This window comes from Salvelinus alpinus, chromosome 23 (genome assembly GCF_045679555.1).
Source record: "Salvelinus alpinus chromosome 23, SLU_Salpinus.1, whole genome shotgun sequence".
In the NCBI taxonomy this organism is placed as follows: Eukaryota; Metazoa; Chordata; class Actinopteri; order Salmoniformes; family Salmonidae; genus Salvelinus; species Salvelinus alpinus.
The window spans coordinates 4,159,739-4,175,753 of record NC_092108.1 but is presented as its reverse complement, the minus strand read 5'-3'; the positions used below and the strand labels follow the sequence as shown (position 1 = coordinate 4,175,753).

The 16,015-nt window shown below is 39.9% G+C and overlaps 1 protein-coding gene across 1 annotated transcript in view; it reads right to left on the bottom strand.

Annotated features, from left to right (window-relative positions):
- Nucleotides 1-16,015, bottom strand: part of LOC139550094 (piezo-type mechanosensitive ion channel component 2) — a 224,814-nt gene that overhangs the window by 49,650 nt on the left and 159,149 nt on the right. The window contains exons 29-38 of the mRNA XM_071360724.1: nt 9,508-9,751; nt 8,676-8,775; nt 8,155-8,326; nt 6,337-6,426; nt 4,237-4,300; nt 4,101-4,164; nt 3,692-3,784; nt 2,451-2,557; nt 2,133-2,231; nt 762-882 (exon numbers count right to left, since the gene is read on the bottom strand). Of these exons, the coding sequence (XP_071216825.1) occupies nt 762-882; nt 2,133-2,231; nt 2,451-2,557; nt 3,692-3,784; nt 4,101-4,164; nt 4,237-4,300; nt 6,337-6,426; nt 8,155-8,326; nt 8,676-8,775; nt 9,508-9,751 (1,154 nt within the window). The remainder of the gene's footprint in view (nt 1-761; nt 883-2,132; nt 2,232-2,450; nt 2,558-3,691; nt 3,785-4,100; nt 4,165-4,236; nt 4,301-6,336; nt 6,427-8,154; nt 8,327-8,675; nt 8,776-9,507; nt 9,752-16,015) is intronic.

Sequence of the window (16,015 nt, the reverse complement as noted above, 5' to 3'; positions counted from 1 at the left end):
ATGATGGTTTGATGGCCAGATTGGGAATTTAGCCAGGACACCAGGGGTTAACACCCCTACTCTTACGATAAGTGCCATGGGATCTTTAGTGAACACAGAGAGTCAGGACACCCACTTAACACCCCATCCAAAAGACAGCACCCTACACAGAGCAATGTCCCCAATCACTGCCCTGGGGACATTTTTTTAGACCAGAAGAAAAGGTGCCTTCCAACACCACTTCCTGCAGTATCTGGACTCCCATCCAGGGACCAACCAGGACCAACCCTGCTTAGCTTCAGAAGCAAGTCAGCAGTGGGATGCTGGGTGATATGCTGCTGGCCAAGTTACAGAGAGTAACACAACAATTCAATCAATTACAGTAGATTTGGGTTAAAATTAGTGAGTGTGAGAACCCCTTCTACTGGACATCTTGGGGTAGTCGTCAGGGATGTCCTTTCTCCCCCCTGCTTTTCGCTTTCACAAACAAGCCTTACGTTATCTACGTGAATTAAGAGGTTGGTGAATCAAGCATAAAGTGTAGCATAAAGGGATCTTGTAAAATAACGATGCTTTTTGAATCATCACAGATTAAAGACTGATCTTCCGTGAGAACTAAGGAAGTAGCATGAGTCCTCGGAGGTTGTAAGAACAGAATGATGCGTTGATCTATTCTCGTGATCTTCTTCTGAAACTGTGCTATTTGGTCAAATGATGTATGCTGATGATTTTCTTTATATCAGTGACTCTGTTATAACACTCCTTGATATCTCTTAACTTACCTTCCTTCTTGTCCTTCTTGTGTTTGTCTCTCTTGGTGTACCTCTTCCAGAACTTACGCTTCTCTTTGCTTCGTTCCTTCATGGCTGCCTTGGAGTCTGTTATCCAGGCATGGTAGACAAACTGGGATCGTACAGTACAGGAAGCACAATGTTAGTTTGGACATAAAGGGAAGGATCCTGATTCGCTCTTAACTGTGACTTTCGCAAAATGATGTATTGAGTCATGTGTTGATACATGTATTGATTCATGTGTTAATTAATGTATTGATTCATGTCAATTCATGTATTGTTCATGTATTGATTCATGTATTGATTCGCGTTGATTCATGTAATGATTAATGTATTGATTTGTGTTGATTCATGTATTGTTCATGTTTTGATTCATGTATTAATTCTCATTGATTAATGTAATGATTCATGTATTGATTTGTATTGATTCATGTATTGATTCATGTATTTTTTCGTGTTGATTCATATATAGATGACAATTTGTACAGGAAAAAAATAGTTATGCACACAGATCTCAAGGATTCAGGCCAATCACACCGATCTCAAGGATTCAGGCCAATCACACAGATCTCAAGGATTCAGGCCAATCAAAGGAGTGCTACGGTCAAGGCGGGAACACTCAAAGGCAAATAAAACAAGAGCAAATGGCAAGCCAGGTGACCATTAGTTAACCCTTTAAACCACAGACAAATCAAAACAATCGAGATCTGAGTCACAAAGAAAATATGACAATTTTAGAGTGTTTTTGCTTCACTGCACATCAGTACAAAAGGTAGACGCCCACCTGCGATTTATGGTGTTTTACACTCTTATATTGTAATTTGTAACAATGGCTTCATCGTGACTAGGCGACAATATCGAAGCCTCTATTGTAAATATTTTTAACCTTGTACAGACTCTAGTACAATAGAGCAAACCACCCCACAATCTCAAATGTGTGATAACAACACCAATGCATTTTCTGAGACCTGTTGGTAAAAGGCTCAAGTTCATGCAAACTGCTTCAAAACAATCTGTCACTTAAAACACATGACAGAAGGACCACTGTAGTTCCATCCCCATCCAGTCTGGAATATTTCGGATATTTTTTGTTTCTAAATGGATATGGTATTGGATCGGATATGGGATGGAAAGACAGTTGGCTATACATGCATTGGCCTTCATTGAAACAGCATATCTACACAAAACAGGCTGAGGACACAGGATACAGTCTACACAGGCTGTGGTAAGAAGAGATACAGGCTGAGGACACGGGATACAGTCTACACAGGCTGTGGGGTAAGAGGAGATACAGGCTGAGGACACAGGATACAGTCTACACAGGCTGTGGTAAGAGGAGATGCTGAATCTGTTATTTGGTACCTTGGCTGCCCTGATTACATACTGAAGGATGGTTTTGGGCAGTTTAATGATAGATCTGGGCAGAGCTATAAGGGCTGAGGCAAACTTCCCAATTGCTCGCTGAAGAGGATGGATAAAGGGTGGTAAGGGTAGTTAGTAGAAAACAGAAAGATGAAAGTACATATCTTTTCCAACACTAGTAGTGGCAACAGATAATCTGATACTAAACTAGACAATATTGACAATGAAATACAATGAAATATTTCACACTACAGTAATACGGCGCAACTACTTTAGTATAGTGAGGAAACGTTGACGCTGGTCTGGTCTGGAGCTCACCTGAAACGCTGACTTCTTGGGCAGCTCTTGATCCTCTCTTTTCTCCTCCTCTTCCTCCTCTTCTTCACTGTCAGTTTCAAACAAGTAATAATCTCCACTTCTCACCACTGATGAGTAGAGAGCAAGGTGCTGTTAATATTAACTGGAGGAAAGGGCTTGAAAGCAGGTGATGTTTTGGGGTGTTGAGAGTCTGTAAACTAGGTAAGTGTGAGACAGCAGAGGTTGGTTGTATTCAAAAAGCCTACTAGTGGGATGAAGTTGATAAGGGAAAGCAAACACAATGTTAGACACACAATATTAGCATATTAGTTTGTTTACTAAGACATGGCATAGATTGAGGTGATTTGGGCAGACCTTTAAAAGAATTGTAATAGTTGAAACTGACTTATGTCCTTGAACAGAAGAGCCATAATGGGGGGGGGGGGGGACAGGAAGAGAGGAGGATGCTGGGTAATATATGAATGGGGTTAGGATGAGGGGTGAACTGGGTAAATCATATAATGAACGCAACGATATGACGGGGTGATCCTAAGAAATCAATTCAACTGAGACACACCACAGAGAACAACTGAGACACACCTCAGAGAAACGTGGGTTTAGTTTTCTACAGCTTTTCAATGTCAATTTTGAAACTTGTTTTTCCTTATTAAAACCTTCAAACCTTATTAAATGTGGATCGTTCTGATCAGTATTGCTCAGTTTTCCCCTCGTGCGAGACACATATATTGGTGATCATGACTATAACAGAGACATAATCCTTCACCCTTCATTCTTCCAAGAAAGAAAGAATGAAAAGGGAGAAGGCACTTTGCTCTGTCTAATAGAATCTTTCACAACGAGAGATTCCCTACTGTGGCCTCACCAGGACCACAACCACAAACATCACAGGCATCAGTTATTTTCTTTTCTCTCGTGGGAAATAGTCTATTTATGGCCCCCATTGCCATTAGTTGAGGCATATTGTAGTATTGTCTTATTTAATTCCAGCAAATCTGACCACTATCCCGTCTGTATATTTCTGATGTTTTACGGTTCATCAATCAGTCGAACAATTAACTAATCAATTAATTAATGAATCGAGGGGCCTTAAATAGAGACAGAAAAGGACTGAGGTCTGGATGGAACATTGACGTTTGTTTTGGGTCGTCTGGAGCCCAGGTGCAGTATGGGGATCCTCTGATAGTTCTGGTCAAGGACACAACAGTCAATCAGAGCGGAGAAAGAAGGAGGGGTCAACCTACTGGAGGCGTGGTCAACCCAAGGCCGCCACCACTGCCTTTTTTTAGTCTTGGCTGTTTCTTTCACTTTCTCTTTCTCTCTTTCTCGCTCTGCTCCTAAAATAAAAATGGTTTCACATGTAGATCAATTATGCTTTATATTGCAAAAATATTTCTTCATTCAGACTTTGTGCAAGTTAAACGGTATCTTTAAAAAAATATATATATATATCTTCATGAAGCATTGTGACCACAACATTGTTTGCAGTAATGATATTATAATGATTGGGATGGTATGAAAATCTACTCCAGGGTTTCCTAAACGTGCCATGAGAACTAACCAACACCCAGTCTATATTGATTAGCCATTCCACCTAGTTTTAACATCAGTACTCCTAGAGAGACGTTAAGAGCCTTCATCATGATACAGTACCATCATCCTCTTCCTCCTGCTCCTGTGGCTGGATGGGGTTCTGTCTGTCCCCTGACTCCTGTGGCTGGATGGGGTACTCTCTGTCCCCTGACTCCTGTGGCTGGATGGGGTTCTCTCTGTCCCCAGATTCCTGAGCCAGGCTCAACATCTTTTTCTTCCCACTCTTAAACTTCTCCTGGCGCTGCTTTATACGGTCCATCCTGAGAGGGAGAGAGACGGAGACAGAAAGATGTTTGAATGACAACACTCAGTTCGATCTATCAAGAGAAAGCAGACAAGGTTTCTCTCTCTTCTTCCATGTTTCTAGAACAATATTGAAAGAAAGCAAATACTATTTGGACCATTTGGCCTGTTAGAGGCTGGATAAGGGTTATGTAAATAGATAACGGCTGGATAAAGGTTAGGTTAAAAAATAAAGGTTTAAAGGGAAGGTTAATAGGTAAGGGCTGGATAAAGGTTAGGTTAATAGATAAAGGTTTAAAGGGAAGGTTAATAGATAAAGGTTTAAAGGGAAGGTTAATGGATAAAGGTTTAAAGGTTAGGTTAATAGATAAAGGTTTAAAGGTTAATAGATAAAGGTTTAAAGGTTAATAGATAAAGGTTTAAAGGGAAGGTTAATAGGTAAAGGTTTAAAGGTTAGGTTAATAGATAAAGGCTGGATAAAGGTTAATAGATAAAGGTTTAAAGGTTAGGTTAATAGATAAAGGTTTAAAGGGAAGGTTAATAGATAAAGGTTTAAAGGTTAATAGATAAAGGTTTAAAGGTTAGGTTAATAGATAAAGGTTTAAAGGGAAAGTTAATAGATAAAGGTTTAAAGGGAATGTTAGTAGATAAAGGTTTAAAGGGAAGGTTAATGGATAAAGGTTTAAAAGGAAGGTTAATGGATAAAGTTTTAAAAGGAAAAATTAATAGATAAAGGTATGAAGGTTAGGTTAATAGATAAAGGTTTAAAGGTTAGGTTAATAGATAAAGGTTTAAAGGTTAGGTTAATAATAGATAAAGGTTTAAAGGGAAGGTTAATAGGTAAAGGTTTAAAGGTTAGGTTAATAGATAAAGGTTTAAAGGTTAGGTTAATAGATAAAGGTTTAAAGGGAAGGTTAATGGATAAAGGTTTAAAGGTTAGGTTAATAGATAAAGGTTTAAAGGTTAGGTTAATAGATAAAGGTTTAAAGGGAAGATTAATAGATAAAGGTTTAAAGGGAAGGTTATTAGGTAAAGGCTTGATAAAGGTTAGGTTAATAGATAAAGGCTGGATAAAGGTTAATAGATAAAGGTTTAAAGGGAAGGGTAATAGATAAAGGTTTAAAGGGAAGGTTAATAGGTAAAGGTTTAAAGGGAAGGTTAATAGATAAAGGTTTAAAGGGAAGGTTAATAGATAAAGGTTTAAAGGTTAGGTTAATAGATAAAGGCTGGATAAAGGGTAATAGATAAAGGTTTAAAGGTTAGGTTAATAGATAAAGGTTTAAAGGGAAAGTTAATAGATAAAGGTTTAAAGGGAATGTTAGTAGATAAAGGTTTAAAGGGAAGGTTAATGGATAAAGGTTTAAAAGGAAGGTTAATGGATAAAGTTTTAAAAGGAAAAATTAATAGATAAAGGTATGAAGGTTAGGTTAATAGATAAAGGTTTAAAGGTTAGGTTAATAGATAAAGGTTTAAAGGTTAGGTTAATAATAGATAAAGGTTTAAAGGGAAGGTTAATAGGTAAAGGTTTAAAGGTTAGGTTAATAGATAAAGGTTTAAAGGTTAGGTTAATAGATAAAGGTTTAAAGGGAAGGTTAATGGATAAAGGTTTAAAGGTTAGGTTAATAGATAAAGGTTTAAAGGTTAGGTTAATAGATAAAGGTTTAAAGGGAAGATTAATAGATAAAGGTTTAAAGGGAAGGTTATTAGGTAAAGGCTTGATAAAGGTTAGGTTAATAGATAAAGGCTGGATAAAGGTTAATAGATAAAGGTTTAAAGGGAAGGGTAATAGATAAAGGTTTAAAGGGAAGGTTAATAGGTAAAGGTTTAAAGGGAAGGTTAATAGATAAAGGTTTAAAGGGAAGGTTAATAGATAAAGGTTTAAAGGTTAGGTTAATAGATAAAGGCTGGATAAAGGGTAATAGATAAAGGTTTAAAGGTTAGGTTAATAGGTAAAGGTTTAAAGGTTAGGTTAATAGATAAAGGCTGGATAAAGGGTAATAGATAAAGGTTTAAAGGGAAGGTCCATATCAAGCAGACGGCTGTTGTGACTTACTGTCTCTTCAGCTGTTCCATAGACTTGTTCTCTTCCTCCAGTCTGGCTCTGACTGCCTTCACTATAGTAGCCTGGAACAATTCAGCCCCTCTGAAACACACACATACATCATCACATCACAGATACATTACCATATCACAGATACATTATCACATCACAGATACATTACCATATCCCAGATACATTATCACATCACAGATACATTACCATATCCCAGATACATGATCACATCACATATACATTACCATATCACAGATACATGATCACATCACAGATATTGTACATTACCACATCACATATGCATTACCATATCACAGATACATTATCATATCACAGATACATTACCACATCACAGATACGTTACCATATCACAGATACTGTACATTACCACATCACATATGCATTACCATATCACAGATACATTACCATATCACAGATACATTACCACATCACATATGCATTACCATATCACAGATACATTACCATATCACAGATACATTATCATATCACAGATACATTACTATATCACATATACGTTATCATATCACAGATACATTATCATATCACAGATACATTACCATATCACAGATACATTACCATATCACAGATACATTACCATATCACAGATACATGATCATATCACATATACGTTATCATCACAGTACTACAGCGGAGTGAGAACAGTTGCAAAGAGTTTGCTGGTGCAATGGAGGTCTATGGAACCACACTGGTGTGATGAGTAACCTGGTGTGATGAGTAACCTGGTGTGATGAGTAACCTGGTGTGATGAGTAACCTGGTGTGATGAGTAACCTGGTGCGATGAGTAACCTGGTGTGATGAGTAACCTGGTGTGATGAGTAACCTGGTGTGATGAGTAACCTGGTGTGTTGAGTAACCTGGTGTGATGAGTAACCTGGTGTGATGAGTAACCTGGTGTGATGAGTAACCTGGTGTGATGAGTAACCTGGTGCGATGAGTAACCTGGTGCGATGAGTAACCTGGTGTGATGAGTAACCTGGTGTGTTGAGTAACCTGGTGTGTTGAGTAACCTGGTGTGATGAGTAACCTGGTGTGTTGAGTAACCTGGTGTGATGAGTAACCTGGTGTGATGAGTAACCTGGTGCGATGAGTAACCTGGTGCGATGAGTAACCTGGTGCGTTGAGTAACCTTGCCTGAGACCTAAAGACTTGAGTTAGCTCCCCAACCTAATGCCTAGACTTTAGCTCAGTTCTCTGCTGCCAGTGGCTGGAACGAATTGCAAAAATCGCTGAAGCTGGAGACTTTTATTTCCCTCACCAACTTTAAACATCTGCTATCTGAGCAGCTAACCGATCGCTGCAGCTGTACATAGTCCATCTGTAAATAGCCCACCCAATCTACCTACCTCATCCCCATACTGTTTTTATTTACCTTTCTGCTCTTTTGCACACCAGTATCTCTACTTGCACATCATCATCTGCTCATCTATCACTCCAGTGTTAATCTGCTAAATTGTAATTATTCGCTACTATGGCCTATTTATTGCCTACCTCCTCATGCCATTTACACACACTGTATATAGACTTTCTTTTTTTCTACTGTGTCATTGACTTGTTTATTGTGTTATTGGCTTGTTCGTTGTTTATTCCATGTGTAACTCTGTGTTGTTGTCTGTGTTACACTGCTTTGCTTTATTTTGGCCAGGTCGCAGTTGTAAATGAGAACTTGTACTCAACTAGCCTAACTGGTTAAATAAAGGTGAAATTAAAAAATTTAAAATACATTTTTTTGTGGCATTTAAAGGACCTGGGGTTTGGAACCCCAGTTGTGTTTATACCTGGAGGCCAGTATCTGTGAGGCCCTGATGTCAGCCACCACATGTAGGAAGTAGTAACTCATGAAGACACGTCTCTGCAACAGCAGGAAGGCAAAACAGATACTGTCCCAGATGATACCAGCCTCGTCTTTGGGCAGATCACACTTCTTACCACCGTCCGCAGCTAGAGAGGAGACACACACACACATATACACACACACACATATACACATACACACATATACACACACACACACACACACACACACACACACACACACACACACACACACACACACACACACACACACACACACACACACACACACACACACACACACACACACACACACACACACACACACACACACACACACACACACACACGGAACACCTTTAGTTGTATCATTTCTACATTTAATCTCCTTCTTAAAACACGTACATATTTAATTGATTAATTTTAACTGTTGAATGTCACTGAACTTCCTGACGTTTAGTGATCCGTTATTCAGTGAGAGACTTACGTGTGATGTCTCTGTTGATGACGACCTTGTACTCCTTGATGGTGCAGGCCAGACTGAGGAGCTGGATCAGCCAACAATTGTTGACCACCAGGACGTTGATGTAACCACAGGCCAGGATCTGATCACAACACAGAGACGAGGAATCAGATATACAGGCTGGCAGAAAGGTTTAAACAAGGACTCAGATCTACAGGGTGAATCAGATCTACAGGGTGAATCAGATCTACAGGGTGAATCAGATCTATACGGTGAATCAGATCTACAGGGTGAATCAGAACTACAGGGTGAATCAGAACTACAGGGTGAATCAGATCTACAGGGTGAATCAGATCTACAGGGTGAATCAGATCTACAGGATGAATCAGATCTACAGGATGAATCAGAACTACAGGGTGAATCAGAACTACAGGGTGAATCAGAACTACAGGGTGAATCAGATCTACAGGATGAATCAGAACTACAGGGTGAATCAGATCTACAGGGTGAATCAGATCTACAGGGTGAATCAGATCTACAGGATGAATCAGAACTACAGGGTGAATCAGATCTACAGGGTGAATCAGATCTACAGGGTGAATCAGAACTACAGGATGAATCAGAACTACAGGGTGAATCAGATCTACAGGGTGAATCAGATCTACAGGGTGAATCAGATCTACAGGGTGAATCAGATCTACAGGGTGAATCAGATCTACAGGGTGAATCAGATCAAACACCGGATGGAAGGACCCCTTTATGTAACATGACTTTGCGTATGATTGTAAAGCATCCACAGTATGTAGTGCTTATGAACACTTAAGAATGCTATATAAACCCTCTATAAGCTGCTCATAACCATGGTCCTACTCACAGACAGGATATTCTTCATGGTGATCACAAACACGTTATAGGCGATCAGGAAGTCCCAGTAGTGTAGGATCTTTTTGATTGGCTTGAGCAGCAGCTCCCCGCCGAACAGCAGGAAGTAGAAGCATCCCACCAGGTAGCCCAAACAGAAGAGGCTGATACGCGTGGTGCCGGTGATGAAGATGATGGTGAGGACGAACCAGAACAGGTAGCTGAACATGATCACCTTCAGCATGTCCAGGTAGGATCTGGTAAAAGGACCGGAGAGAAGGGGAAAAAGTGAAGGGCCAAGTTCAACGTGTTCAACGTGTTCAATGTGTTCAATGTATTCAACGTGTTCAATGTGTTTAATGTGTTCAACGTGTTCAATGTGTTCAATGTGTTTAATGTGTTCAACGTGTTCAATGTGTTCAATGTGTTTAATGTGTTCAACGTGTTCAATGTGTTTAATGTGTCCAACGTGTTCAATGTGTTTAATGTGTTCAACGTGTTCAATGTGTTCAATGTATTCAACGTGTTCAATGTGTTTAATGTGTTCAACGTGTTCAATGTGTTCAATGTGTTTAATGTGTTCAATGTATTCAACGTGTTCAATGTGTTTAATGTGTTCAACGTGTTCAATGTGTTCAATGTGTTTAATGTGTTCAATGTGTTCAATGTGTTTAATGTGTTCAACGTGTTCAATGTGTTTAATGTGTCCAATGTGTTCAACGTGTTCAATGTGTTCAATGTGTTTAATGTGTCCAATGTGTTCAACGTGTTCAATGTGTTTAATGTGTTCAATGTGTTTAATGTGTTCAACGTGTTCAATGTGTTTAATGTGTTTAATGTGTCCAACGTGTTCAATGTGTTCAATGTGTTTAATGTGTTCAACGTGTTCAATGTGTTTAATGTGTCCAATGTGTTCAATGTGTTCAACGTGTTCAATGTGTTTAATGTGTTCAACGTGTTCAATGTGTTTAATGTGTTCAACGTGTTCAATGTGTTTAATGTGTCCAATGTGTTCAATGTGTTCAACGTGTTCAATGTGTTTAATGTGTTCAACGTGTTCAATGTGTTTAATGTGTTCAACGTGTCCAATGTGTTCAACGTGTTCAATGTGTTTAATGTGTCCAACGTGTTCAATTTTTTCATGTGTTTCATGTGTTCAACGTGTTCAATGTGTTCAACGTGTCCAATGTGTTCAACGTGTCCAATGTGTTCAACGTGTTCAATGTGTTCAATGTGTTCAACGTGTTTAATGTGTTCAATGTGTTCAAGTCTTTAGCTCAGTGTAATGCACAGACCCAGGTTCAAACCTCATCCCCTTTTCCCTGACCACTTTACCTAAATGGGAAAACCCCTTGTCTGTAATCATATAAGATATATCTTTAGGTCATTGAGCTACAGTAGGAAAAAGCATCATGTTGAGTGCACAGGAAAAATCTAAACAATGTTTGTGGTTGTTCTGTAATATAATCTGTAAATACATCCATCAATCACATCATTTGAACTAGATCAATAACGGTGAGGCTTACAGTAAGAGTCTGATTGTGATCGATCAATAAATGGAAATTACGGTTGATAATATAATATATGGAGTGGACAGGTATGTACTCTACTGAGAGAGAGAGAGAGAGAGAGAGAGAGAGAGAGAGAGAGAGAGAAAGAGAGAGAGAAAGAGAAAGTGAGAAAGAGAGAAAGAGAGAAAGAGAGAAAGAGAGAAAGGGAGAAAGAGAGAAAGAGAGAAAGAGAGAGATTGAGAAAGAGAGAAAGAGAGAAAGAGAGAAAGAGAGAAAGAGAGAAAGGGAGAAAGGGAGAAAGAGAGAGAGAGAGAGAGAGAGAGAGAGAGAGAGAGAGAGAGAGAGAGAGAGAGAGAGAGAGAGAGATTGAGAAAGAGAGAAAGAGAGAAAGAGAGAAAGAGAGAAAGGGAGAAAGGGAGAAAGAGAGAAAGAGAGAAAGAGAGAAAGAGAGAGATTGAGAAAGAGAGAAAGAGAGAAAGAGAGAAAGAGAGAAAGGGAGAAAGGGAGAAAGAGAGAAAGGGAGAAAGAGAGAAAGAGAGAAAGAGAGAAAGAGAGAGATTGAGAAAGAGAGAAAGGGAGAAAGAGAGAAAGAGAGAAAGAGAGAGAGAGAGAGAGAGAGAGAGAGAGAGAGAGAGAGAGAGAGAGAGAGAGAGAGAGAGAGAGAGAGAGAGAGAGAGAGATTGAGAAAGAGAGAAAGAGAGAAAGAGAGAAAGGGAGAAAGGGAGAAAGAGAGAAAGAGAGAAAGAGAGAAAGAGAGAGATTGAGAAAGAGAGAAAGAGAGAAAGAGAGAAAGAGAGAAAGGGAGAAAGGGAGAAAGGGAGAAAGAGAGAAAGAGAGAGAGAGAAAGAGAGAGAGAGAGAGAGAGAGAGAGAGAGAGAGAGAGAGAGAGAGAGAGAGAGAGAGAGAGAGAGAGAGAGAGAGATTGAGAAAGAGAGAAAGAGAGAAAGAGAGAAAGGGAGAAAGGGAGAAAGGGAGAAAGAGAGAAAGAGAGAAAGAGAGAGAGAGAGAGAGAGAGAGAGAGAGAGAGAGAGAGAGAGAGAGAGAGAGAGAGAGAGAGAGAGAGAAAGAGAGAAAGAGAGAAAGAGAGAAAGAGAGAGAGAGAGAGAGAGAGAGAGAGAGAGAGAGAGAGAGAGAGAGAGCCTTGTGATAACTCGATCCAGTTCAGGTATGTTCAGGTATGTACTCTACTGTACAGTATATGAGAGAGTGTATAGTACTAAAGTAGAGTCTGCTAAAAGCATGGTGTATAAAAGGAACTAAACTCAAATACACTGAACAAAAATCTAAATGCAACATGCAACAATTTCAAAGATTTTACTGAGTTACAGTTCATGTATGGAAATCAGTCAATTAAAATAAATAAATTAACCCCTAATCTATGGATTTCACATGACTGGGCAGGGGCACAGCCAATCAGAATGAGTTTTTTTCCCGAAAAAGGGCTTTATGACAGAAATAATCCTCAATTTCATCAGCTGTCCGGGTGGCTGGTCTCAGACGATTCCCTCAGGTGAAGAAGTGGAGGTCCTGGGCTGGCATGGCCTGCGGTTGTGAGGCCGGTTGGACGCAATACCAAATTCTCTAAAATGATTTTTTTTTTTTTACCTTTATTTAACGAGGCAAGTTAGTTAAGAACAAATTCTTATTTTCAATGACGGCCTAGGAACAGTGGGTTAACTGCCTTGTTCAGGGGCAGAACGACAGATTTGTACCTTGTCAGCTCGGGAATTCGATCTTGCAACCTTTCGGTTACTAGCCCAACGCTCTAACCACTAGGCTACGCTGCCGCCCCGTTTGAGTTGGCGGCTTATGTGAGAGAACTGAACATTCACTTCTCTGGCAACAGCTCTGGTGGACATTCATGTAGTCAGCATGCCAATTGCACGCTCACTCAAAACTTGAGACATCTGTGGCATTGTGTTGTGTGACAAAACTGCACATTTAGAGTGGCCTTTTATTGTCCCCAGCACAAGGTGCACCTGTGTTATGATCGTGCTGTTTAATCAGCTTCTTGATAACCCACACCTGTCAGGTGGATGGATTATCTTGGCAAAGGAGAACTGCTCACTAACAGGGATGTAAACAAATTTGTGCACAACATTTGAGAGGAATAAGCTTTTTGTGCGCATGACAAATTGCTGGGATCTTTTATTTCAGCTCATGAAACATGACACCTACACTTTGCATGTTGTGTTTACATGTTTTGTTTACATGTTGTGTTTACATGTTGTGTTTACATGTTGTGTTTACATGTTTTGTTTACATGTTTTGTTTACATGTTGTGTTTACATGTTGTGTTCAGTGTATCTGCATCCCAAATGGCAATATGAGTAGACAGACAGACAGACAGACAGACAGACAGACAGACAGACAGACAGACAGACAGACAGACAGACAGACAGACAGACAGACAGACAGACAGACAGACAGACAGACAGACAGACAGACAGACAGACAGACAGACAGACAGACAGACAGACAGACAGACAGACAGACAGACAGACAGACAGACAGACAGACAGACAGACAGACAGACAGACAGACAGACAGACAGACAGACAGACATATAGATAGATAGATAGATAGATAGATAGATAGATAGATAGATAGATAGATAGATAGATAGATAGATAGATAGATAGATAGATAGAAGAGTCCCCTAAGCAAGCTGGTCCTAGGGCTCTGTTCACAAACACAAACACACCCCACAGAGCCCCAGGACAACAGCACAATTAGACCCAACCAAATCATGAGAAAACAAAAAGATAATTACTTGACACATTGGAAAGAATTAACAAAAAAACAGAGCAAACTAGAATGCTATTTGGCCCTAAACAGAGAGTACACAGTGGCAGAATACCTGACCACTGTGACTGACCCAAACTTAAGGAACGCTTTGACTATGTACAGTGTCACGTTCCTGACCTATTTTTATGTTATTTTGATTATTGTTTAGTTGGTCAGGGCGTGAGTTGGGGTGGGCATTGTATGTTGTGTGTGTTTTGGTTAGTCTATGGGTGTTGTTTGTGTATGGGATAGATAATTGTGAGGTTGTCTAGTTATGTCTATGGCTGCCTAGATTGGGTCTCAATCAGAGACAGCTGTCATTCATTTGTCTCTGATTGGGAGCCATATTTAAGGTAGCCATAGGCAGTAGGCTTTTGTGGGTAGTTGTCTTGTTTAACGTTTGTTGCTTGTCTGGGCACTTGCGTTATTTAGCTTCACGATCATTTGTTGTTTTTTGTTTGTTTGTATAGTGTTTTCGTTTCATGTTCATCTTCGTTCATTTATTAAAAGAAGATGGCTTATTTTCCTCATGCTGCGTTTTGGTCCGTCTCTCCTCCACACGATCGTGACATACAGACTCAGTGATCATAGCCTTGCTATTGAGAAAGGCCGCCGTAGGCAGACATGGCTCTCAAGAGAAGACAGGCTATGTGCTCACTGCCCACAAAATGAGGTGGAAACTGAGCTGCACTTCCTAACCTCCTGCCCAATGTATGACCATATTAGAGAGACATATTTCCCTCAGATTACACAGATCCACAAAGAATTCGAAAACAAATCCAATTTTGATAAACTCCCATATCTACTGGGTGAAATTCCACAGTGTGCCATCACAGCAGCAAGATTTGTGACCTGTTGCCACAAGAAAAGGGCAACCAGTGAAGAACAAACACCATTGTAAATACAACCCATATTTATGTTTATTTATTTTAACTTGTGTGCTTTAACCATTTGTACATTGTTACAACACTGTATATATATAATATGACATTTGTAATGTCTTTATTGTTTTGAAACTTCTGTATGTGTAATGTTTACTGTTAATTTTTATTGTTTATTTCACTTTTGTATATTATCTACCTCACTTGCTTTGGCAATGTTAACACATGTTTCCCATGCCAATAAAGCCCCTTGAATTGAATTGAATAGATAGATAGATAGATAGATAGATAGATAGATAGATAGATAGATAGATAGATGACTGTGGTCCTCCATCAAACTCAATCACATCAAGAAGGGAAAAAAAGTATGTACTTTTCCGTACATTGAAGGCTATTATTAAGTTAAACAGAGTACCAGACGAAAGAGTCTGAGTCGAAGAGAGAGAGAGAGAGACAGACAGAGAAAGAGAGAGAGAGAGAGATAGAGAGAGAGACAGAGAAAGAGAGAGAGAGACAGACAGACAGACAGACAGACAGACAGACAGACAGACAGACAGACAGACAGACAGACAGACAGACAGACAGACAGACAGAGAGAGAGAGAGAGAGAGAGAGAGAGAGAGAGAGAGAGAGAGAGAGAGAGAGAGAGAGAGAGAGAGAGAGAGAGAGAGAGAGAGAGAGAGAGAGAGAGAGAGAGAGAGAGAGAGAGAGAGAGAGAGAGAGAGAAAGAGAGAGAGAGAGAGAGAGATAGAGAGACAGACAGAGAAAGCGAGAGAGAGAGAGAGGGAGAGAGAGAGCCGGAGTGACAGACACTGATTGGACAGAGTGTTTTGTGGTTTATGGATTTCTCTCTACCTCCATATCCGTAATGTGATACGTGGAAAAAACAGAGAATAAGTGCCGGGGAATAAGGGTTGAGGGGGCCGAGTTCCAAATTGCAATATATCCCATACATAGTGCACTACTTTTGACAAGAGCCCAAAAGTTGTGCACTATATAGGGAATAGGGTAGCATTTGGCCTGCAGTTACAGCAGGCTGGTATAAAGATGTGTGTTCTCTTCACTATTGCTGTTGATGGACACAGAGTGCCATAATGAAACAGTTCTCCACTCTGAGCATCAAAACAGTGGAACGTTAGATCGATGAGAATGAACAGCAACAGAATGGCCTCTTACCCCCCCCCCCCCCCCTCTCTCTATCCCCATCTGTCTACCCCAATCGCCCTTTCTCACTTGCTGACCCGTGCAATCTAGGTGGAGAGCCTCCGGTTGCTACTTCAGTGGCTCACTAAACCTTTTAGAAACACAGTAACTAGACATACTGTATGTACGGGTATGCTGT